The sequence below is a fragment of the Ambystoma mexicanum genome, chromosome 1p (assembly GCF_040938575.1).
Source record: "Ambystoma mexicanum isolate Mex_15411 chromosome 1p, UKY_AmexF1_1, whole genome shotgun sequence".
Taxonomy (NCBI): Eukaryota; Metazoa; Chordata; class Amphibia; order Caudata; family Ambystomatidae; genus Ambystoma; species Ambystoma mexicanum.
Genome location: NC_090921.1, coordinates 738,735,047 through 738,759,290, shown reverse-complemented (window position 1 = coordinate 738,759,290; position 24,244 = coordinate 738,735,047). Strand labels below are relative to the sequence as shown.

Below are 24,244 nucleotides of genomic sequence, written 5' to 3'. Positions count from 1 at the left end.
GGAGGAAGAAAGATTACATAAGCTAGCTGTGACAAAACAAACCCTATCCAGATGTATCATCCTGGCTATTGGGGAATGTTCAAGGTTAGCGGGAAAAGACCCGCCGGAATGCTGGAGCGCATTCCACAAGGGGCATGGCAACCTCTGCTGCTCTTCAGAGAGGTGTTCCAGTCAGGCATTTGTTTAGCTGCCACTTGGTTGTCTGTTCACACGTTTGTGAAACCTTACTGCCTGGATTTAATTTCCAGTCAGGAAAGACAATTTGAAAAAGCGGTACTTCATTTAGTCCATGAGAACATTTAAAACTAAATATAATTCGTACTCCCACCATCAAATTATTACTGCTTTGGGAGTCTATCATAAAATGAGGAATACGTGGGAGGACACAATCCATTCGTAGAACAAGTTACTTATCCCTGGTAACATTCTTGCGAATGGATGTTCCTCCCACGTATTCCTCATTGTCCCTCCCAGCCTACTCTGCCATAGAATTTACGTTTCTTTACACTTTTCGCTTTCTTGGAGCCTATCGTCTATGGTACGCCTGGTAATTCCTCTACAGGAGGGGCAGGGGGAAACAGAACTGAAGCCAACTGGCACTGTGTGCCTATTTATACTAAGGATTACGTCAACAGTCGAAGGGAGGCCCTCAAGGGACATCGACTCGACGAGAAGGCACACAGCGCCCCCTGTCAAATTCCAAAGCAGCTGAACCTGGAAGGATAATTATCATAAGATGAGGAATACATGGGAGGAACATCCAATCGAAAGAACATGACCTGGGGTAAGTAACTTGTTCTACTATACACTGACATTCTTGGTTAACTGGCTGGTGCATAACTTTAAAGCCTTTTTTAATAATGCTTTAATTTCTTGGTCTGTCACTTCCTTCTGAGATAAGGCAACAAGCACATTTTCTTCACTTGTGCTCATGTGACTATGATGGATGACTTTCTGACAAATGCTCCCCTCTCCTGATCTTTTGTCTAACAAAATGCAAAAAGGTTTTGGATTAGTTGATAATAGAGGTTTCAGATGGCTTGTGTCCTGTACTGCTGGATCCGAATTCGTTTTTTGATTGGGCTGTCTCATTTAACGTTGATTATTTTTTTCCTGTGGTGTGATCCGCCACCATTTCATCCGAAAAAAATCAATATCTATTACAATTCGGTTTGTTGGTCTTGCTGCAGATTTGTAATTCCATCGAGCCACGTGTAGACCACCATACTTCTAATCCGTTGCGTCAATATTTTTATTTTACTAACTAGTTTATAATTTTGTATTCGTTTCATCCCATTCCTCATTGGTCTTATTTTTTTCATTTATAGCCGCGTGCAAAGCCCTCGGGCATCTAGGTGCTAGTTACAGTAAGTGCAAAGTGACATTATATGAAGTGCAGGACCACAGATAGGGTTACAATGCTCGGCTGCATCTTGAAAGCATAATCTGTCTGAGCCATGCCTCATGGTACAGCGGCTACAGTAGGTGAGGTGAATAGATATGCACGAGCGACAAAATTAAAGTAGGTGCATAGTCTGGAAAAGCCATGCCTCATGTTACGGGGGGCACTTACTACAGCAACAGGCTTACTAAGTCCCGTACTAAACCCAGTAGTCTGGCAGTTGAAGACAAAGTATGCCGTAGATCCATCCAGTACAAGTAAATGGAGGATGGGAGTGTGATGGAAGGAGGAGTGAAATAATGCGAGATGGGGTGGTATCGTAGATCAAACTAAGATGCAGCATGGACATACACCGGAGAGGAGCCGCACCGGAACGCATTGGGGCTAAAGCATTAGTGAATGATGTGCGTTAGATGTATATTGGTCGCCAGCCAATGAAGGCGGTGGATTGGACCAAGTGGGAATAGGCAGACAGCGTTAGAGGTGGTAATTGTGCCATACCGGTTTGCTGTCTATGGGCAGATCAGACAAAGGAAATGTTGACTGCAGCGAAAACGGATCGGTGAGAATAAGGAAGCGGGAATGAAGTAAAAGTGGTCCTGGGACTTGGTCTGGGTGATGGTGGCCACAGGAGACCAGGGAAGGGCGGCCATGAATTAGGGAAATCGGAGTGCGAGGCGTGCAAGTTTGGGGTGTTGATCTTTTATCTTACTTTGTAGTAGTGGGCGCAGCGCTTGAAGCTGCATGTTGATGCAGGTGGCGATGTAGTTTTGTTGCAACAAATTGCAGCGGATGGAGGACGTGTTCAGTTGAGCCGAACGAACCCTATCGGCTCCAGACAGGGGCTGCGACAGACCCTTAAAGGGGGCCCTTCAGGGATTCTGGTTTTGCCAGCTGGCTCCCTGAGCTGGAAGCTCATAAGGAAGGCCTCAGCCAATCCGCCATCGGCAGAGGCTGGCATTTCTTTGTTGAAGGTCTTTGCAGTCTCGAGGTCGCAACAGCGGCCACAATGTAAGAGAACAGCCCACTCTGTGAGGATAGTATAGAGCCCAGAAAGGCTTAGTTGCTGAAAAAACTTCTATTTAAAAAAGCTGCCATAGCTTAATATTGTGACGTCCAATCTCAATTTTCAGGCAGTATTCTTTATCTGATATCTCTTGTATTTTTAGCAGAATGAATTCTAGTGAAAGTCAGGATTCGAAATTAAGGTGTGAGCAGGAGCTATAAAACCAGCTCCTGGGTATTGGCATCACCCTGTAGGCATGAGCTACTGCATAGGAAGCATGATCTACCATGAGATGCAAAATGTTTGCCCTTTATATATGATCCATTGTTTAAATATGTATTAGATGTGTTCTAATTCTTCTTGATTAACATGTTTAAATACTCCAAGTTAATGTCACTTCTATATGTCTGTACGGCACCAGAAGCCAAAAGTAGCTCCTGATCGTTTGTTGATTTCAAGCTAACCAGGTTGTCCTATTCTAGAAGCAGCCGCTAATTAAGCTCCCAGCACCTTCCAATATGGCACTTGAGTGCAAACTGTTTGTTTGGTCCACATAGGGGAGGTTTTCTCATTCTCAGAATCTTGAATTTCATTTATATTGATTTGATGGCACCCAACCCCCCCCCCCCCCACCCCGAATCCCCCCCACTCCCTTCCCGAAGTCAGACAACGTGTTTTACTTGGAATTTTGTTTTAAAGTCGTGTTTCAATTTCTGCTATTTAAATACAGCCCCATATTTATTTTTAATTTAAAAAAAAAACATAGTTTACATTTTTTTAGGCAAGTGCACGTTTTGACTCCTAGATGGTCAAGCAAAATATAAATGAAGTCCGTTAAATTACTAGCTATTTTTAAAATTAATATTAAAATATCTTTTGTATTGTAAGAAAAGAAATGCTAATACATTTCACATACAATACTTTAAGCAAACATCATGTTATAACACTGGATTTAAGGAGTATTGGCCCATCATTTATTTTTCTTTTTTTTTCATAAACCACTTTTAGCTACATCATTATTGTAACCAGGCTTAATGTTTAGCCACAAAGTTTTGTAGTAGAAAATATTATTTCTGCGTGTATGGTAACCTTGCCATGTGTGACGTACTGTGATGATAAACTAGTGAATACATCTCTGCATTGTGCTTTAGGAGAACATTTTAACGCACAAATCCATTTTTATTAGAAAGTGTAATTGAGTGATGCACAGCACATGGCCTCTGTGGCTGATGCAGCCCTTCATTTGTGGCCTTCCAAGTCATTGGATATTTGCTTTGAAGTGTGGCCTGCTTCTGTTCGTTCGCAAATCAAACTTTAGCGAGCAAACAAACACCGAAATGAAAACTGGTGCTGATTTTCGTACACGAGGAACACATTCACCAAAACATATGAACAAGTCCTTCAAAGTAACATTTGTTTTGTACCTTGCACGAATGTTTATTCAAGAGAAACCAACCTCTTTCCCACAAATAAAAATTAGCCAGCAAATTAGAAATGTCTTTGATCTTGTAGTTCTGAGGTTTGACAAGGAGAGTGTGTTGGTTTGGTGGTTACCCTTCAATGTAATGCGTTCTTGAAACATAACCTCCCAAAAATATTAGTCAATTATATAGTTTAATTTGTAGAAGTGTACCCAGTAGAAGGCGCCATTGGACATTGCATTTGCAGCATAGTATTGTGGATGTTGCCTTAAGATAGTGTTGGAATGGATGGGTTGTTTACAGTAGCACAGTGTGATCTTGAGCAGAGTGCGTTTTCAGAGCTCTTCTATTCCTCGGGAGGGAATGATTGCAGCTCAGCCTTGTTATTGTAGGCAAACGCCATATATCCATAGCTTTTGTGTTCCATGAAGAGGAAAGGAAAAAGAGTACTTCGAGATTGAGACACCTGTAACTGGATGTCCTTGCGATGTTTGAGAAATTAGCATTTTGAGAACGTTTGTGTTTCCACAAAGAGGAAAGAAAAGAGCAGTGAAGTCGGTCTTGGGGTTGGAGGAATTCATTACAATGCAGCCTTGGGGTTTTGGGGTAAACAGTACACCCAGGGCTGTATTTTTTTTGCTAAGCATTTTATGATATAGGAGAAATAATTTATTCTGAGCTCTTATGCTCCGTTATGAAACAATCAATTTGCTAAAGATGCTATTCCCAATAGCCCACCCTACAAACAATGTCTAGATTCTCCTACCATACCCTGGGCCCTGAGGGAGTCATTGCCTTTCATGTTGAGCAGAGGCAATATACAATGGACAACGGGCCATAACTGCAATGTTTCGGATTTAATACAGGCAAATGCAGATTTTAGGCATGCAGATAGTTGGCATCTGTAAAATATGGCGTTGGTGTTGGTTCAATAGAATGTATTTGTTTACCACTGGCCTCAAGCACACTCTTCTACAACATGCAAAGGTTTTCATAGTCTGTGAAACTAGACACATTTTTCTCAGAAAAGATCCGTTTTTAATCTAATGTAAGCAAAAGGAGTTAAAAATATGGCATATGTAAGTACTCTAGGTTTTTTTAAAATTGCCAAAGAAAAATGCCACTTGGACAGTCAGACCATAAAAGGCTTGTAAGGTACAGTTCTCCCTCTTGCCAAGTACAAATGATCATGAAAAGACGCTGATGGACGACTTGGAATGAGGAGTCCAATCGCAGACTATTTGTCAATCTCAATCAAAAGAAAGGAAACTGCCTTTTCTATTTTGTTGCCATACATATAGGATTTCGAAAGTTGTAGATGAGATCAAGAGTGGTTTCCCCACAATACAAGCAAAATACAAGAAGCACCATCTTTAGGAAAATTGACTTTGTCTATCATGAAGTTGTGCTTCGAGGGTTTCCCAAAACCTATCGTAGTGAACAGCAAATAGGTATGTATAAGAGGAGTTACAGAAATAATAATCGGACAGTTGAAAAAGGGAGAAGTGCACACCAATGAAGTTTCGATGTGAACTGGTTTAATCCCTGTGTATACAGAAACCTATTGTTTGTAATGGCTATGTAATTGGGTAGTAGATATTTTAGCAAAGTAATTATTCAACAATAATTCTCATCTAGATGAGATTCAAAATTCGGTACGCATTTAGGAATGCGTTAACTGTACATAAGGAAGTTGTAATATGTTTCCAACTAAGAGGCAAACTGGATCGAAATGCCAATTAATCTGGAATTGGAATACTTTTATTATCTTCTATTTGCATAATTCTAGAGGATATAGTTTTGACATCATTTTGTAAAGACATGGTTTTGAAATGTGACATTTTGTTTAATAGTAAAATATATTTAAATGTCAAAAGCTAAGAATTTTGAGTGGGGTTTTGTATCACTGATGTTAAGAATTTGAGATATTGATATGTTTGGCTACCTAAGGCAGGGTTCCTTGTTTTTTTTATTAGGTACCTTCCTCCCTATATGAAACCATGCTTATCAAGAATAAAGCAACGTTGTCTAATGCGAACAGGTGTTCGTGGGTAAGCAGTGATTCCTGGCTGACTCCTGGAGCGGGCATAATAGAAGCTAGTTGGAGAAAATAAATTAAAATACAAACCTATAAAGCAAACTGAGATCTTAAATCTGGCAAACGTAAAGTAGAAGCCGAGAGAATGAATATGAACCTCTTACCAAATGCTAGTATTTACTTCACGGTTAAAAAAGATAAAAGCTGTTCATATTGGCGAGAGTCCACCAGGATAACGCATCAGTGGGCTCGCTCTTACATGTGTCAAGTGTGATGAACACAATTTATTCAGAATTAGTTAAATTTCAAGAAAACTGAATATTTCAATTTTTTGTTTGTGTATTACATGTTTATAATGCAGATTTTGTCTTTTTTCCATAGTTTTGAAGTATTCCCCCTGAGATGGGTGACATCATGGTGGAACCAGTACCAGAGAAACCTGTTGAGCAGATGCCCAGCTCATGCTCGCAGGCCAATGGAGGAGCCCCACTTGATGTTATCTCGGAAGGCGTGGGAGAGCTTGCCCTGGTAATTGATCCTGAGGTGGCAAAAAAGGCATGCGAGGAAGTGCTTGAGAAGGTGAAACTGCTGCATGGAGTTTCTGTGGAGAGTCTTGATCAGATAGATGGTTGTGAAGCCATTGAGGAAGATGGTGACCTGCATGTTGAGGTAGTACTGACAAATGGCGATGTGACCAACCGAGGAGGACATCAAAATCTGGAGAACCAGCTGGGAACCGCTTCAAAAATTAAAGAGGAAGATGAGTCGCCGATGGACATTAACACAGTCAAAAATGCCCGAAGGCGGCAGAAGAACAATTCGGCCAAACAGTCTTGGCTGTTGAGGCTCTTTGAGTCCAAACTGTTTGACATCTCTATGGCTATTTCCTACTTGTATAATTCCAAGGAGCCTGGGGTGCAAGCTTACATTGGAAATAGACTATTTTACTTCCGCAATGAGGAGGTGGATTTTTACCTGCCGCAGCTGCTCAATATGTATATCCACATGGATGAGGACGTGGGAGATGCCATAAAGCCATACATTGTGCACCGCTGCCGGCAGAGCATCAACTTTTCACTACAGTGCGCCTGGCTGCTAGGTGCCTACTCATCGGACATGCACATTTCGACTCAGCGCCACTCCCGTGGGACCAAGCTGCGCAAGCTTATCCTTTCTGATGAACTGAAGCCAGCACATAAGAAGAGGGAGCTTCCCACGCTTAGCCCAGCTCCTGACACTGGGCTCTCCCCTTCCAAACGGACTCATCAGCGCTCCAAATCTGATGCAACGGTCAGCATCAGCCTGAACAGCAACCTTAAGCGGACAGCCAGTAACCCGAAAGTGGAAAATGATGAGGAGGTAAAGTAGGAGATTGCCATATGAAAGGATTGGGGATATGTGTCAAGATGGGAAGAGGAGGAGGTTTGTCTTAATTGTGGGAAAGTGCCTGTGCTCGACGTGCTAATGAAAAATGTCAGCGTGTTCCTGGATTTTGTTCCGATATCTTGTTGCATTATATCCTGTAAAGTTCTGTAGAGGTTAGCACGAGAATGCAAGTTGCTAACACCATTGGGCCTCATATTAGACAAATACGGGTTTACAAATAGCATCTGGTAGGTGGTTTAGATATGGCTACAGCTCTAGACTCTAGATGGAGCTCTATCTTTTACTCTTTGTGGACCCACATTCACTCTGTCAAACATCTCCATGTAAAAGAAACCTCCATAGGTTGCCCATGTACCTTTTTATAGGCGTGCCATTGATGCTGCTCCATGCCTGGGGCAGAGTGGAACACAGAGAGCTGATGATCTCTTAAGTGTCTTGGGCAGGGTTGGAGTGAACATAAATGCGATAGGTTTTTTCATTCTTCTGACATATTAAATGTCAGAGCGGTTCCAATGGGCACCCACACAAGATAGCTGGGTGCGGAAGAACGGGACATAAATGTGCAGGCAGTTGTTCTGGGCAAGCCAGGACTTGGAATTTTTAATGGGTTTGAGTGAAATAGATTCCAGAAAGAAGTGGTCGGGAGAAACTCCCTTATTTTGACAATGAGCAAGCGAAAAACCTCTGCTTCCTTTTGTAGACTACTTGATTTTTGGAATGAAGTCCTGGCCAACTCCGTACAGAGCTTTGTGCGTTTATTTTAATACATCACAATACATATTGTGTAGAATTATAATACTTTTAGGTCCATAAAATGCATACTGGTACTATTACTTAATATAAAAGATTTGTTAGAAAATAGGATAAACTGTACTGAATGCATAGATTTTTTACTGAATGCATAGAAATCTTACTTCCAGGATCATAAAGGCGAGTGCCTTTATGATCCTGGAAGTAAGATTTATTCTGGAAATATGGGCACACGAAGGCGTTGGCTCCAGTATTCTGCGTTTTTACTAGAAGCGTTTGAAAAGAGAACAAAAGCTTGCGTTTTCTGTACACGGCACTATTAAGGTGCTGATTCATGGAATTATGTGCCCCGAAAAACGGGCTTTGTGCGCCATTCTGCCCGCAAATCCCTGTTTCACAAATGGGGATTTGCAAGCAGAATGGCGCACAAATCTTGTTTTTTTTGGCGCAAATATTCCATGAATTAGGGACTAAATGTTTTGGCACTGAAACCAAACCTTTCATCAAATACACTTTACGCAAAGGTAGCGATGTAAGACCCATGTAGTACCAAAATGTGCTTTTGTCTGTGATTATGTAGTCCCAACACCAGGTGACTGGTGCCCTTTGTTAGGTAATATTGTCTATTTTGCACATTTTGACGCAAAGTATACATTCTATTTTCTCGGCTCTCCCTGAAGGCACTTTTTATGGAAGGTTTTGTTCCCGTCTTTCTCCAAACCCACCTGTCTTAATACTTTGTTTTTCTGCGTTCCTTGTTTAGGCAGGTGAAGTACTCCTACATTAGTGGCTATAGATGAATGCCAGGTAAGGAGCGCTGATCGCTGACCACAGATAAAGCAGGGGAAGGAGACGATGGAGAGAAGTGTGGCAACTTTCACCGCCAAACGCAGACTAGAGAATACACGTGCAATAATCTCCATCATCCATGGTCGCTTTCCCTATATCTGACACACTGTTCTCTACGGGTATCCGTTTCGTTTCGAAACTGTATCCTTACAATATTTTGTTCAGCCCAGCACTCTGTTAAATGCTCCCTACTGCTTGATCCAGAGGAGCATTCAAGTGGAAAATCAGACCTTGGGAGCTATTGTTACGGGTACATGATTAATCAACCATTTCACGGAGCACGTTTTCTTTTAATTCACCTGCATATCATTCTTTAAAATCTTCTTCCCCTTTTCACTTTCCTTCTCAAACTTTTAATGACCATTTCTTGAAACTTAGTTGCAAGGGCTTCTGTCGATTGGTTAAACTGGTGGCATATCTGCTCATAATTGTTTACATCTCTGGGTCTCGGCTCCTCAACAGGAATCAATTTCAAGGTGCTTATCCTACCTTCTCAGACATGATCTCTACACTGCACTGCTTTTCTCAGCATGTGCTCTGCTCGTAGGCATCATGACTTCTCTTGCATTCGGAGGAATCGTTCTTAAGCAGATTTTTGTGCCAGTGATGAAGTTGGAGTGGGCAAGGACAACAAAAGAAAAGCTTCACTGTTCAGCAGAGACATAACAAATTCATAAACTCCATACTTTCCTTGTTGCAGTGTAATGTCATGTGTAGCTGTTTGTATTCTTGGCACTCTTGAAATGTGCATGAATGCAGCACTTGCTGGTAATCTTCTGTACTCCGACTCTTTCTTGTTGCTGTACATACATGGGGAGGAAGTCTGCCCTCTGGACTGAAGTACATTTCAAAACGCCTTTTAAATGATTAATTTTAAAATTCACACCATCCCACGTCTGATACAGGGTTTAAAACTCCCAACCCTGCCCAGAATCCTACTTTGACTTCCAAAAGACCTGTGACAATCTGCCCCCAAGTATGGTGGGTTTAAAACTAGGAAGATTAGGAATAGCAGTAATGAGGATTACAGGAAAGAAATAAAGTAATTAACTCCACACCACTTTTGCTTTTTCCAGCCCATAACTGTGAAGCATACCAAAGACAGCAGATAAAACTAAATGAAGGGATAATACAGCAGCAATTATGCCAATAAAAAATAATTCAAGGAAGGGAAGCATGAAGAATGGGCGAACATCTTCTGCTCCTGAAAGGGAGAACCGATAATGATGTACAAAGTTAATGCTTTCTGCACTTGTAGCTGCTCTGCAAATGCTGTGGAGAGACTCATTGCTGCTGTCCGAGAGGCTGCCACACCTCTTGGGATCCCAGCCCAGGCACCGGCTTGGCGGAACATACTTAGTGGAGTATGCCAGGAAGTGTGTGTGTGTTCCTCAGGCACTTACAAATTGGTGAAGGTGAGGCTTTTCTACCCTGCCCTTGATTCTGCAAAGGTAACCCTGAAGCTGTCGGAGGTATGGAAAGAGGCTGTCTTATGCCACTAAGCCACCTCATGATTCTAGTGTCTCAAATCCAAACTAGTCTGGGAGGAAACTGAAAGAGGTAAGGCCGGCATTTGATCTGGGACATGCAGTATCTTGAGGCCAACTTCTGAAAGAAATTGGAGTTGCAGCACAGTGTAGTAGCCTCTGGGATATCCCCCAGATGGGGCAAAGAGCATATGGTGCAAAGATCACCTATTCTATCTGGCCATGGTGAGGAACTTCATGTTTGCTTGGGAGAGGTGCTTCAAGTGGGGTGTGCAGTAAAGGCCTGGGGAGATCCCATGAAGGGGGAGAACTGATCTGTGGCAAAACGTCGAAACCGTCTGTTCATATACAGTTTTCCTTCCTCATTGCTCCCCCAAGCTCAGTAATTTCCTAATGGCTGCCCATTGATCTCTTGAAGAAGAATGGGCCAAATCCAGCTGGAACCCCTCCTTCTGGGATTTGAGTGCCTGCAATTCCACATTCGTCCGGATGGAACTTCTGCCCAGAGTCCAATGTTGGATGAGTATGTAGTGTACGATTTTAGTGCGCAAGGCCACTTCAACCCATAGGTGCTGAAGGGAGCACATTTCCTAGAAACACCCTCTGACACCCTTCCTCTGCAGGGCCAGTCTACCCATTGTCAGTTGGTCCCATTTGGACCCTGGACCAGGGAGGAGATCCTGGGAAGAAGACCATGTACACTGAGACGAGCTGGATCAATTGGGGAAACCATGCCCTCCTACCTTGTAGAGGGGCACCGGCAGAACCCAACCGCTGCGGTTTATTATCATGAGAGGAACGGTGGCAATGGAGGCGGTCGGAAGGTAGGTGTTAAAGGACCTGCTACTGCGAGGGTGTTTGTACCCCAAGCTGCTGGGTGTGGAAACCACTTGCAAAAGAAGGGAGGCAGGTTGTTGTCACGGGAAGTACCACAGTTGTTCATGGATAGAATGAAGGATACTGTCAATCTGCCTCTGGGTGTTATCTTCTCATAAAAGACCTCAGAAATCCTTCCCAGGGCATCACTTGGGAGCTGTCCTCCCCTTTGATGGGAGGCTCGGAGGGTGCTTCTTTGTCTACAGACCCAGTCTAAATTAAATCCTCTACATAGGTTCCGATATCATGTCCATCTGTCTGTTCACATATGCCTCGGGGGTGGTGTTGTCAGTCTTATCAGGATAGTCTTTTCCCTTCATCCAAGTAGTATAGAACTTCAGTGACCTGCCAATTGATTGAAGCGCTCTACAGACATTGCTGATTCTTAAAGCAACCGCTGCGTATGCTTTTATTCGGGGGGAAAAATCAAGTTGCAACCTACTAGCCAGCCATAAAAAGTCACCTGCAGGTCATTGTCCTTTGTGCTGCTTGAAGTTCTCCATCTTTGCCCAATCAGGATGTCTAGGGCAGATGGCTGGACTCGCTGCGATTTGATCTATCTATAGCCTGGTTGTGGGAGACTCCCCTCCCAGGATATGTTGTTGGCCAATTAGCATGCTGAGTTGAGCATCTGTCTAACCTCAGGTGGCATTACCACACTCATGAGCTGGTTCGGTATTAGTCCAATAGACCTTTAAAAATACTGCATTTAAAAAAAGCAGAGAGTGATCTTTCTCAAACTGTCAGCCCCTGCGACGCACACGAGTGCGTGCCGAGGCTGACAGGCAGCCAGGACCCGGAAACAGCTGCGCCGGAGAACGGGCAAGTGTGTGTTGCGTGTGAGTTTGTGTGTGTGTGTTGCATGTTTGTGTGAGGGGGAGTGTAGAGGGGTGCTGAGGGAGGGTGTGGGGGGGTGAAACCCCCTGATTGTGAACAATTCCCATTGGGAGATGGGGTGGAGGAGGGTGGGGCGGGGTAATGTGTTTTTTGCTTTGGTTCATGTTAACCGAAGCAGGATTGTAGCACTTTATTACAGTGAGCATCTCCTCAATAAACTTTGTTGAGGTTCATCCTTAATACCGGGGCACTCTTTGGCCAAGCTTCGTAATTCACCAGGTTTACAGGGGACATGGACAGTAAGCGGTGGTGTTACCCCTTGTCCGACTGGTCTCGTAGAATCTGTCATTGCCACCTGAAGGACCATGGCATCCCTTTCATATGGTGACCCTTTCCTTGTCGTAGATGGAGTGTAAGGGGGAGGTGCTTCTGGCCGAAGTGGGACCCCTAGAATACCAAGGTAGCTACATCCAGGCTGCAACGGGGTAGGTGACATCAGTACATGTTGCACTACAACAGGTGACTGGCCAGCACCTGTGCACCCTATCGCATGTACGCCAATAAAGGTTTCCGCAGATACGTCATGTGGCTCATCCTGTCTGGCGTCTGGCTTTCCATCTATTATCTGGGGGCATAGTAGCGCAGGTGAATGTGGTGCTCCCTAGCTCCGCAGAATCTTAATCTGTTTTTGCAATCTGTCATTTGTGCCCTTCAATCCCCTTATCTTGGACACATTCTGTCAGGATGTTGCCTCTTCCAAACTAACAGAAGACTAGTGAGTATTCACGTATTGTATTTTTAAAGAAGACTGTCTTGATGAAAGTGGTTGTAACAACTAATACAGCTGAAACCGGCAGACCATACAGACTGAAGCCAAGATAAACTTTGTTATCTGATCAATGGGGATGAAGAATTTTTGACTAGTCCACTTCTGATCCGATTAGGTGTCTTCACTAGATTTTGAATAGTTATTTACCAGGGCATGGAATACATGCACGCAGAGACTACTGGATAATAAAAATAGGTTTTGACCAAAGTGGTCTAGTGCAGCTGGACCAGCCCTCCCTTTTTATGTAGAATTGTATGTCTGTTCTGTTGGGTGAATGAAGTAACCTATTGGCAGGAACGTGACTGCCCTTTTCAAAGAATGAAGTCAATCTTATGCAGTGTTTTTCCTATTCCTCTGTTATCCACTTTCTTAAAATGGATTACTAAACTCTGACCTGGTGGGCAGAAGTTTAGGTGGCCACCCAATTTAGTGGAACAGGGGAACCTTCTGCACAAACCAGACCAATCTATGGTAGTTTGGGAGGCGGTCAAGACTAAGTCTCAGGAGGGGTGAGAGTGATCGGAAACCCACAATGAGTACACAGTAAACTCCACAGATTACCCTTAGACAGATGTATATCTAAAAAACATTTGTTATAGGCCTTTATAACAAAACCACGATTAAACCACAGTTATCAAGGGAACAATTACCACACATGCTTATTCACTAGGTAACATATATACAATAATGCGATTAGCCTAATGCTGCTGATGGGGGAGAAAATAACCGCAACCTGCAACAGAAAGGAGTTAGTTTGGCACATATGTCAGTTTAGGCAGTCCTTCATCAACAATCCCTAATTTATGAAGTCCAACCCTACGAAATGAGGAGCCTAGCGCTCAAAGTACCGATGTGAGTTAACACGCGGTTGTGCCTAAAACGAAAAGCAGGTTCTCTTCAGGGGGCTGTAGCTGCTCAGGTAGGGGTTTGAGGCGATGAAGAATACGTTCCTATTCCTAGAGGAGGGTCTACCGTTGCAGATGGAGCTACTTTCCGAGTTCAGGAATAGCCGGGGAGGTCAGGCTATCCCAACCAAGGTGAGTATCTTATGAGGGATTCTCGTGCGTAAAAAGAGATGGATATGCCAGGGGGCCACCGGTAAGTTATGTAAGTACTCACTGACCCTTGACACAGTCTGGACCAAACTTTGCCAGTCTAGCCCACTTCGCTCGTAGGTGTTATTATCTTAATAGCATTTGTAAAGCGCATCGTGAGCCCAAATGCATCTTGGCGCTAAGCTAAGAAGTGAGGTTGATCCAAAAAAAACAGCAAGACTAAGCAAAGAAAGTTTTCAGTGCCCGACGAAATAACAAATGAGACTCAGTGTTTTGTATGGCACGTGTGAGAAGATTCCAAGCCTTGACTGGCGCTACTGAAGAAGCATGACTTCCCAATCAAAGGGGCCTGACCCTTGGGGGCTGGATGGTCATCGGTGCTTGCGAGTGAAGTGGCCTGGCAGGTTTATAGATACTAAACTTTGCCTGAAGAAATTCAGCTCCTAATTTATGGACAGCTTTATGCACCAGGCATAGCAATTTAAACTTGATACGCTGCTCCACGGGATGCCAGTGAAGTTGACGCAAACGCGGGGTCCTCCGGGCGCCAAACAAAGGACAAAGAACAGTCTTGGCTGCCGCATTCTGCAGCAACTCGATATGCTGAAGCAGATGCCATGGAAGAGCAAGGTACAAAGCATTACAATAATCAATATTGCTGATGACCAGGGAAGAAACCACCGGTGCGTGAAAATTTTGAGGGAAGAGTCCAAAGTTTGAAATAATCTTTTTGGCAGACCAATGAAACTTGGTTGGCCATAGATGGAGAAGCAGAGCTTTCGAAGGGATTGGGTCCTCCGACGTATTCCATATCTATGACAGGTAATGTCCCCAGCTGTGCTGCTTCGGAAAATCTTTGGCGCCTGCGTCGATGCGCCATCCCCGAGGACCTCCTCCAACGGCCGACATCACCCGATGTGATAAGTAGGACATACAACGCCCATAGCCTCAGTTCTGTTTTTTCCGCGAACGTGTTCGCTTTGTGAATCTCGGTACGCCTCGACTCGTTGGAGTTTGCTGTTTTCAATTCTCGGTTCGTTGAAGCTGTTCGGTTTGTTGTGAAGACCTGTTCGTGGCGATGTCTTCTTCGTCTTCAACCCCGCGTCCGGGCTTCAAGAAATGCAGGGACTGTGGGTCCAAGATGTCAGTCACGGACTCGCACGACGCCTGCCTCTGGTGCCTCGGGGAGGCCCATGATACGGACGACTGTGTCGACTGCCAGTCGCTCACGGCAAAGGCCTTGCGGGAACGCAAGAAGACGCTGTCGGTAGGCCGGCTGTCTAAGCCCCGGAAGTGGAGGTCTGCAGGGCTTTTGACGGGATGACTCGGGGTGGGGGGGGGGGGCGTGGGGGGGGGGGGGGGGTGTGACTCTCCACGTCATCGTCGGAAGTCCAATGGGTCTCCTTCCAGGAGTCGGTCTCGCCACTCCTCCGCCTCTTCGAGGCATTCCCGGAAGCGCCGGCATAGGTCGCCTTCCTCTTCCGAGGACTCCGCCCGTCGGCAGGTCGCTTATCCCTCCATGTAAGCGACACCGGAGGAATGGGCTTCCTTCGGGAAGCGGATGCTAGCGATTCTTGAATCGCAGGGCACCGGTCCGTCCGCGCCTCTGAGTGGGGTCGGTCGGCACCCGTCGAGAGACTCTGCTCGTACGCCTTCAGGCTCGGGTGGTCAGCACGGCTCGCGGGAGAGGTCCCGCTCAGACAAGGGTAGCCGTTCTCGCCATGCCCGTTCCAGGTCCCGGTCCTCGACGCGCTCGAGACCGGGTGATCCTGTGCCGTCTTCGCCTGTGGCGCCGAGGTCGTCGACGATTTCTCTCGAGGCTCCGCCTCCGAGGGGGTCGTCGGCACCTAGGTCGTCAAGAGACACGCTCGGAGCTCCGGCTTCGAGGCCTGTGTCGACGCCGCCGATGCTGGCGGCGCTGCAGCTGATGCCGATTCGCTTGACGCTGGCACCTTTTCTGTCGACGCCGGCGCTGACTCGTTCGGCGCCCTCTACGCCTTTCGAGGCGGTGGTGTCGGAGGGGCCCCCTGGCACGGGGTTTGCCCCAGAAAGGCTCTGGCTAAGGTCAGGCACTGCTTTGGTCCCCAGAGGTCTTCCTCTCCCCGCCTGGAGTAAATTTCTGAGGGTGATGAAGGCTCTGATGGCGGCTTGGTTACGGTTCCCGATGACCTTATCTCGGGCCATAGCTAGTTTGATGACCTGCCGCAGTCGCTGCATGATGTCAGTGGACTGGACACCTCTCCGGGGGTGGAGTTTTGTAGGCCGGAGCCTGGCACTCATGCCGATTCTTCATATCAGCGCCTTATGTCTCAGGTCACCGAGTACTTGGGTTGGTCAGCTCCCCCAGGGGAGTTCGTTCAGGATGATCTCACGGACATCCTTGATCTCGGTCCACCCACTGACCCGGTTTTGCCTTTTCATATGGCTCTGCAGAGAAGGGTAGCGGCGGCTTGGACTGCTCCGGAGAGTCTCCCAGCAGTGGGCAAGTCTTTGTCGCGAAAATACCGTCCAGCCAGTAGCGACCCCTGCTACTTGTCTAGGCACCCCACTCCGGAGAGTTTGGTGGTGCAGGCGGCTACGGCCCGGCAAAGCAGGCGTCGTATCCTACCATCCCTCCGGATAGGGACGACAAACGTTTTGAGGGCTGGGCGAAGAAAGTGTTTTCTTCGGGGGGCATGGCGCTTCAGGCGGCCAACTCCATATGTGCCTTGTCTCGTTTCACACACACTCTGTGGAACTGTATTGCATTAGCGGCTGAACATATTCCCGAAGGGGACGAACGGGATGGTTTCCTTGCTATGGTTCAGGATGGCAAGGATGCCATGTGTGAGGTTGTTCAGTCGGGTTTGGACTGGTCCATGGCGGCGAGCACCGTAATGCGCAGGTTTGCCTGGTTGCAGAAGTCTGGGTTCGCTCCTGATGTGCAGTCCCGGCTCCTCAACATGCCCTTTGATGGTGAACACCTTTTTGGCAGGAAGGCTGCAGCAAAGTCATTGGGCGCTGCAGTTCGCCAACCTCCGCCTTTTCGTTCTAGGGTACAGCAATGGAGGGGAGGTTCCTTTCGCTATTACTCGTCCTTCAGTAAAGCGAGGGGAGCTAGCAATCAAAAGAGGCCATCGTAAGAGTGCCAGAGGTGGAAATAAAGGTACTCGAGTTGCCAAGGCCGCTCGGGCAGTTGCCTCTTTGCCCTCGGGCAACGCCGCAGCCGCTACCACTCAGTCACGAGGCCAGGTCCCATGGTTCGCCGGTTGGGGGAAGGCTGGCGCAGCATCTTGTAGAGTGGCAAGCCATTACTTCGGATGTGTAGGTTCTGGAGATCATAACCCACGGCTACTGTCTTCCTTTTCGGCAGAGGCCTCGCGGCAATCGACCAGGGAGCCTCTCTTTGAAGAGTCCGGATCCGGTCCTTGCGCAGGAAATTCAAGCCCTGCTGGAGAAAGGCGCCATAGAACTGGTGCCTGTAGCGGAGAAGAACAAGGGATGGTATTCCCCTTATTTTTTGATATCGAAGAAAGGCTGGGGATTGAGACCCATCATGGACTTGCGCGGTTTGAACAAACTCGGAAGGACAAGTTCAAGATGGTGACTCTTTCTCAAGTCCTCCAGACCCTTCAACTTCAGGACTGGTTGTTGTCTCTAGACCTCAAGGATGCTTACTTCCATGTGCCGATCCATCCCAAGCACAAGAAGTACCTGAGGTTCGCGGTTGGCGACTCGCACTTTCAGTTTTGGGTCCTGCCGTTCGGATTGACCTCCGCCCCGAGGGTTTTCACCAAGCTCATGGTGGTGGTGGCAGCGCATCTCAGGAAAGGGGGGATTCACGTCTACCCCTACCTGGACGATTGGTTGATCAGGGGGAGCTCTTCCGAGCAAGTCCTGGATCATCTGTCCGTCACCTGCCACTCGCTTCACACGCTGGGCTTCTCCCTCAATTTAAAGAAGTCCCATTTGACACCAACGCAGCGGCTCCAGTACATCGGAGCAGTGCTCGACACGTCCCTGGGGCAGTGTTTTCCTCCTCAGGTGAGGGCTCTTCACATTCAGCAGATGGTGCACAAGTTTCATTTTGCCCAGGATCTCCCAGCGTCCGAGTTCTTGAGACTGCTCGGCCTCATGGCATCCTGCATTCTTCTGGTGCCAGAGGCTCGTCTGCGGATGAGATCTTTGCAGTGGGCACTCAAGCTCCAGTGGTCTCAGTCCTCTGGCAGGCTGTCGGACCCTGTTCAGGTGCCGCCCTCGGTGGCCCGGGACCTTCTGTGGTGGGCCGTCGAGGGCAATCTGATGAAGGGGGCCCCATTTTGGCTGCCCTGGCCGGAGGTGACGATCGTGACGGACACATCCCTCACGGGATGGGGAGCTCATGCCAACGTGTTGACAGTCAGCGGTCGTTGGTCTCCGTCGGAGTCCAGGCTCCATATCAATCTGTTGGAGCTGAGGGCCATCAGGCTAGCCCTGAAGGCTTTTCTGCTGACTGTGCGCGGAAAGAGTGTCCTGATTCTAACGGACAACACGATGGCCATGCACTACCTCAACAAAAAGGGGGGGGGCAGGGTCACTTCCGTTGTGCAGGGAAGCGATGCAGCTCGAATTCTGGGCCATCCAGCAGGAATTTTCGATCTCGGCTGTTCATCTGGCCGGAGACGACAACGAGACGGTGGACGCTCTGAGCAGGCAGAGCTCGATCTCTCACGAGTGGGAGCTGGCTCAGGAGATTCTCCTGGAGATCTTCGCCCATTGGGGGACCCCTCAAGTGGATCTCTTTGCCTCCAGTGTCAACCGGAAGTGCGAAAGGTTTTGCTCGTGGGAATTTCCTCCAAAAGGAGCCTTAGGAGACGCGTTCGTGGTGGAGTGGTCTTTCCCACTGCTGTACGCGTTTCCTCCAGTCCCCGTCATCCCGCAAGTGCTGCGGAGGTTACGGAGGTCCAGTTCACAGATGATCCTCATTGCTCCGGCATGGGCCCGGAGGACGTGGTACCCGGACCTTCTCGATTTGTCCATCTGCCCTCCACGTCGTCTTCCCTACCGAGACAATCTGCTCTCACGGGCGGGGGGGTCAGGTTCTCCATCCAGAGGTCAGATCCCTCAATCTTCACGCTTGGCTTCTGAAAGGTTGAGGTATAAGGATTGGGACCTCCCTGAAGACGTGATGGGAGGTGTTGCTCTCGGCCAGGCGGCCGCCAACTAATTCTCTGTGCCGTTGGAGAAAGTTCTGCGACTGGTGCAGAGTTCAGAATGTGATCCTTTTGAATGTGACATTCCCATCGTTCTGTCTTTTCTGCTTTCTTTTGCCCACAGGGGCTTGCAAGTGGGGACCATTAAAGGTTAACTGGCGGCGCTGTCCATATTTAAGCGCTCGTCTGAAGTGTTCCTATTTTAAAATTCCTTTTAATTTCGTAGTTTTTGAAAGGGCTCAGTAATGTGTTCCCTCCTTCACCTTTTCTGGTGCCAGGTTGGGATTTGAACCTTGTTCTTAAGTTTCTTATGGGTGCTCCGTTTGAGCCTTTACATTCTTGCCCTTTGAGGCTGTTAACTCTGAAAACTGTGTTTTTGGTTGCGATTACTTCCGCTCGCAGAGTGAGTGAGTTACTGGCACTTTCAGTTAAGCCACCCTTCACTGTGTTTCATAAGGACAGGGTTGTCCTTAGAGTTCGTCCTTTTCTTCTGAAGGTGGTTTCGGAATTTCATTTGAGCCAGAAGGTTGTTCTTCCGGCGTTCTATACTCCTCCACATCCTGGTAAGGAAGAGGAGAGGCTCCATAGGCTTGATCCTAGGAGAGCGTTTAGCTTTTATATTTCGTGCATGTCCCGGGTCAGAGTGGACGATCAACTTTTCATTGGTTACGTTGGAAAGCGTTTGGGACAAGCTATGACGAAACAGACTGTCTCGTTGGATTATTTTAGCTATCTCCGAGTGTTACCGCTTGGCGGGTAAGGATCCTCCGGCTGGCTTGCGGGCCCATTCTACCAGGGGAGTGGCTGCGTCTACTGCTCTGCAGAGGGGAGTTCCTATTCGTCACATCTGTGATGCAGCCACCTGGTCTTCAGTACATACTTTTGTACGTCACTACTCCCTCGATTCCATCAGAGGGCAAGATCTGGCCTTTGGCAAGGCAGTTCTCTATTCCGCAATTTGAGTGGGTATGCTAAATTTGTATTCTAAATTCTTTCCCACCTCCTTGCTTGGTACTGCTTTGGGAGTCTGTCATTGATATGGAATACGTCGGAGGACCCAATCCCCTCGAAGAACAAGTTACTTTCTTACCTGGTAACGTTCTTTCGATGGGATGGTCCGACGTATTCCATATCGCTCCCTCCCTGCCTTCCCCGCTGCAGAATTTCTTTTGCTATTGCAGCTTGCGTTCCGCAAGGCCTTTTGTGTCTGTCTGGCAGAAAACTGGTGGCACACATTCTGGGAAAAAACTATAACTGAGGCTATGGGCGTCGTGCGTCCTACTTATCACATCCGGTGACGTCGGCCGTCGGAGGAGGTCCTCGGGAGACGGCGCATCGACGTCGACGCAGTATGCAGACGCCAAAGATTTTCCGAAGCAGCACAGCTGTGGGCATTACCTGTCATAGATATGGAATACGTCGTTGGACCATCCCATCGAAAGAACGTTACCAGGTAAGAAAGTAACTTGTTCTTTTATGCCCAGATCTTTCACAGAAGAGACCGGCTGGGGAAAAGGGCCAAGACTCTCGGGCCAAAAATCAGGGGTCCAAAACAGAGAGGGCAACGCCGTACCCACCACCAACAGCTGTTTTTTTTCCTCCATTCAACTTGAGCCAATTAGAGGCCATCCAGTAGCCAATGGCCTGTAGACCCTTCTTTAATCGACCTGCCATCTCAGGTTGGGTTAGATCCAACCGCACAATAATTTGAGTATCATCGGTGTAAGATTAACACAAAAAGCTGAAGGCGTGGATTATACACCAAAGCTGTTGGATATAAAGGTTGGAGAACGTCGGAAACAGTGAGGAGCCCTGGGAACTCCACAAAGCAACGGGATGGGCTGGGACCAGAAGGGAGGAAGAGACAGACTGTGAGCGTCCCATCAAAAAAGAAGAGAACCAAGCTAGAACATGGCCAGAAAGACCAGCCGAGGTCATAAGGGTGATCGAGGTAGGGTGGTCAAAGGTGTTAAACGCTGCTGATAAGTCGAGCAAAATCAGGCCCTCCACCCCGCCTTAATCAACAAAATGAGTCGGGTCATCTATCACAGAGACTAGCACTGACTCCGTCCCAAGACCAGGGCGAAAGCCTGACTGGAATGGGTCGAAGAAACCAGATGACTCCAGGAAGCCTCTGTTAAGAAAGGACACCAGAGATTCTAATAAATTCATAAGGTAGGGAAATAGGCCAAAAGTTAGATAACACTGTGGGATCCAGACAAGGCTTTTTCAGCAATGGGATAACCAAAGCATGTTTAACATTATCTCCAATGACTCCAGAAAGAAAGGGGTCATTAACAGCCACAGTGAGTCTTGGAACAATGACGTTGGGAATGTTCTTTAGTACATAGAGGGGGATGGAGTCACGGGGTGATGCTGACCTGAGACTGTTGAGAGCAGCCAGCACTTCCCCATCCGAAAACACTGGAAAACAGGACCACTCTGCGGTCGTGGCAAGAGCAGGGTGGGTAGGACAGGAACAAGATACAGGTTGCGTCTCCTGAAATCGAGGCGTCAATACCTTTACGAATGGTAATTATCTTTGCGTCAAAAACGTGGACAAGAAGTCAGATTCTGAGAATAGCAGGCTGAGACTTAGCCTGTACTGATAGAGACTGAACTACCGCGAATAAAGCTCTGGGTTGATCATGGCCTGTTCACTTTTTGTGCTAAAGTAAGTCTGTTTAGCAAGCATGATGGCTTTGTGATAATCCAAGAATAGCCTGCAGTTTCAGGACACTCCGGCACTCATCGGCTGTGGGATGGGACGGTTGTTTGTGGCGGGACAGTAGCCTTTACTCGGCTCTTGAACAAAGGAGAAGGATAGTTCTGGTGCAGCACATTTCAGGACAGGTAGGGCAGAGCTGCAGGCACTTTCAGCGATGCTCACCACAGTGGGGCGACACAGGGACCGCAAATGCTTGCAGTGTGGTGGACACGCATAAATCGCAATCCAGAGGATCTAGGACAACAGGTTTTGGTGGGAGAGGGTCCAGGACCACAAGCTAGCGATTCCCAAAGTCTCGAGTCTCAACTCCGGACAGCAGCGTTCCTCTGCGATACCATGGTTTCGAGCTGGACAGCTTACTGGATGGCCCAAGAAAACTTCCGAAGAGGCTGTTTCTGGGGTTAAGTACGAGGTGCTGAGAGTAGTTGTTCCCACTACTCCAAAGGGGCAAAACGCCCTTGCAGGCCTTCTTGGTTGGATGGAAAAAGCAGGGGTCCAACGGAACAGCGGGTCAGGATGCCAGACATTCCTAGCAAGTCACCAGCAGTTCCTGAAATCTGCTTTCTTGTTAAGAATACTTGGCTGCTTATGAGGTTCGGTGTGAACCTCCGTAGATTGACCTAGAATGGATGCAGAGCCCCTTCTCTTATCCAAGATTCATTTTGCGCCCAAATCTCAGATAGCCAATGGAAGATCTGCTCTTTTGCATGCACTGCAGGTGTGGGCCAATCGTAGCCCACGGTGCTCTGTCATTCATGACTAGCAGACATACTGGCACTAGTAGTGTGGATTGGGATCAGACCGTCCCAACCATCTTCCTGGGCAGTAGCACACATGACCTGCAGGAACCCATGAAAGATGCTTTTTTTTCGCAGGAGCCTACATGTCCAAATAAGGAATACCCGGGGGTCTCGGCCTGGGGGAAGGCAAAGGGACAAAATGGGCAAAGGACGGAACAAAAGACTGTGGCACAGCCATTTTTGGCACTGGCCAGTCTTGGGCCAAACGCGGTATGGTCCATAAAACCGAAGTAAAAATACTTTAAAAGTAAACTGCTGCCACCATTTCATCCGAGGCAAACTTGTACAAACCACCAAAAATCCTTAGAGGGTGACTAGGGACATAAAACAAAAGGACCCTTATGCGCTGTACTGTAAGGTACTTGGCACATAGAAAAAGTTACCAAGAAATGGCAACATAGTCGAAGACTAAGGGAAACCTAGTTTCCTAGTACTGAAAGCCTGAAGGACTTATCCATTTCCCCATAACAAATGAGCGAAAGCCCAGAGGAGTGCAGCTGAAGGCTGTCCTCCACTGGAAAAAGTCAGGTTAGGTAAGCCAAACAAAAGGTTGGGGTGTTTACAAATGGAGGGAAAATTGCACCCAAGGAAAATCTTTCATAACACTCGCCCCTCTCAGACCTAAGGACAAGGGGGACTTAATCCACCCCTGGATGAGTCTCATGTTCAGGTTGACTAAACATTCTGGACAACCCATCAGCCTTGCTATGTTGGACACCTGGACTGTGCTTAATGGTGAAACCCTTGCAGGCTTATAGACCACCTGAGCAACTTTGAATCCTCTTCATGTTCATTAGCCAATTTTAAGGGCTTATGGTCAGTTTGCACAGTGAAGTGGGTCCCACATAGATAGGGACTCTGCCTCCTTAGGGCCCACATGACAGAAACAGGTTACCAGTCATTTGGTCGAAAACCAAATGGTCGAATGACCATTTGATCGAAGTAAAATGGTCGGGAAAAAAAGGTCACGTTTGTTTTTCTTTTTATTTATTTTTTATTTTATGGGGGGGTTCCCCCGCACCCCCCTTTTTCTTTATTCAAAATATTTTTTGAGCAACCAAAACTTTAAAAAAATATATAAATAAATAAAAAAACTCGACCTTTTTTTTTTCGACCATTTTGATTCGATCAAATGGTCATTCGACCATTTAGATTCGACCATTTGACCGGACACCAGAGAAACATTCTTTCTCTACAGTGGACCACCTGAACTCTGTCCTTAAGCTGGTGAGTAATAAATCCAATTGTGTGTTCCTTGCTTTTCTCCTCTACCTGTGACAGCACAGCACCTATCCCAGTGTCAAAGACATCTGTCCGCACAATAAAACCATGTTTGTAGTCGCGGGGAGGGGCCCTGAGGACAGGGGCCTGGCACAGGGAGCCTTTTAAGCCATTGAAAGCCTTCTGACACTCCTCAGACCAAGATATCATCTTGGATTTTTTTGGAGTGGTGAGAACAGTCCAAGGGGCAGCTATGGTGCCATAGTCTGCCATGAAGTTTCGATAGTACCCAGTGAGACCTAAGAAGGCTCTCAACCGAGTTTGTGTAGTGGGGGTAGGCCACCCTTGTATTTTACTGGGTAGAGGCTGAATTCTCGCTCCACCTACT

At 47.1% G+C, this 24,244-nt stretch overlaps 1 protein-coding gene across 5 annotated transcripts in view; it reads left to right on the top strand.

The window, feature by feature from the left end:
- PI4KB (phosphatidylinositol 4-kinase beta) overlaps positions 1 to 24,244 on the top strand; it is an 830,203-nt gene that overhangs the window by 115,679 nt on the left and 690,280 nt on the right. For 3 of the 5 annotated variants that reach the window (XM_069650266.1, XM_069650265.1, XM_069650264.1), the window contains exon 2: positions 6,249 to 7,226. The exons of 1 other annotated variant lie outside the window; for it this stretch is intronic. In XM_069650266.1, coding sequence (XP_069506367.1) covers positions 6,270 to 7,226 — 957 coding nt within the window. In that variant the 5' untranslated portion in view covers positions 6,249 to 6,269. Of the gene's footprint in view, positions 1 to 5,805; positions 5,881 to 6,248; positions 7,227 to 24,244 lie in introns of all 5 variants that reach the window. One more of the 5 variants, XM_069650262.1, reaches the window with a different exon arrangement.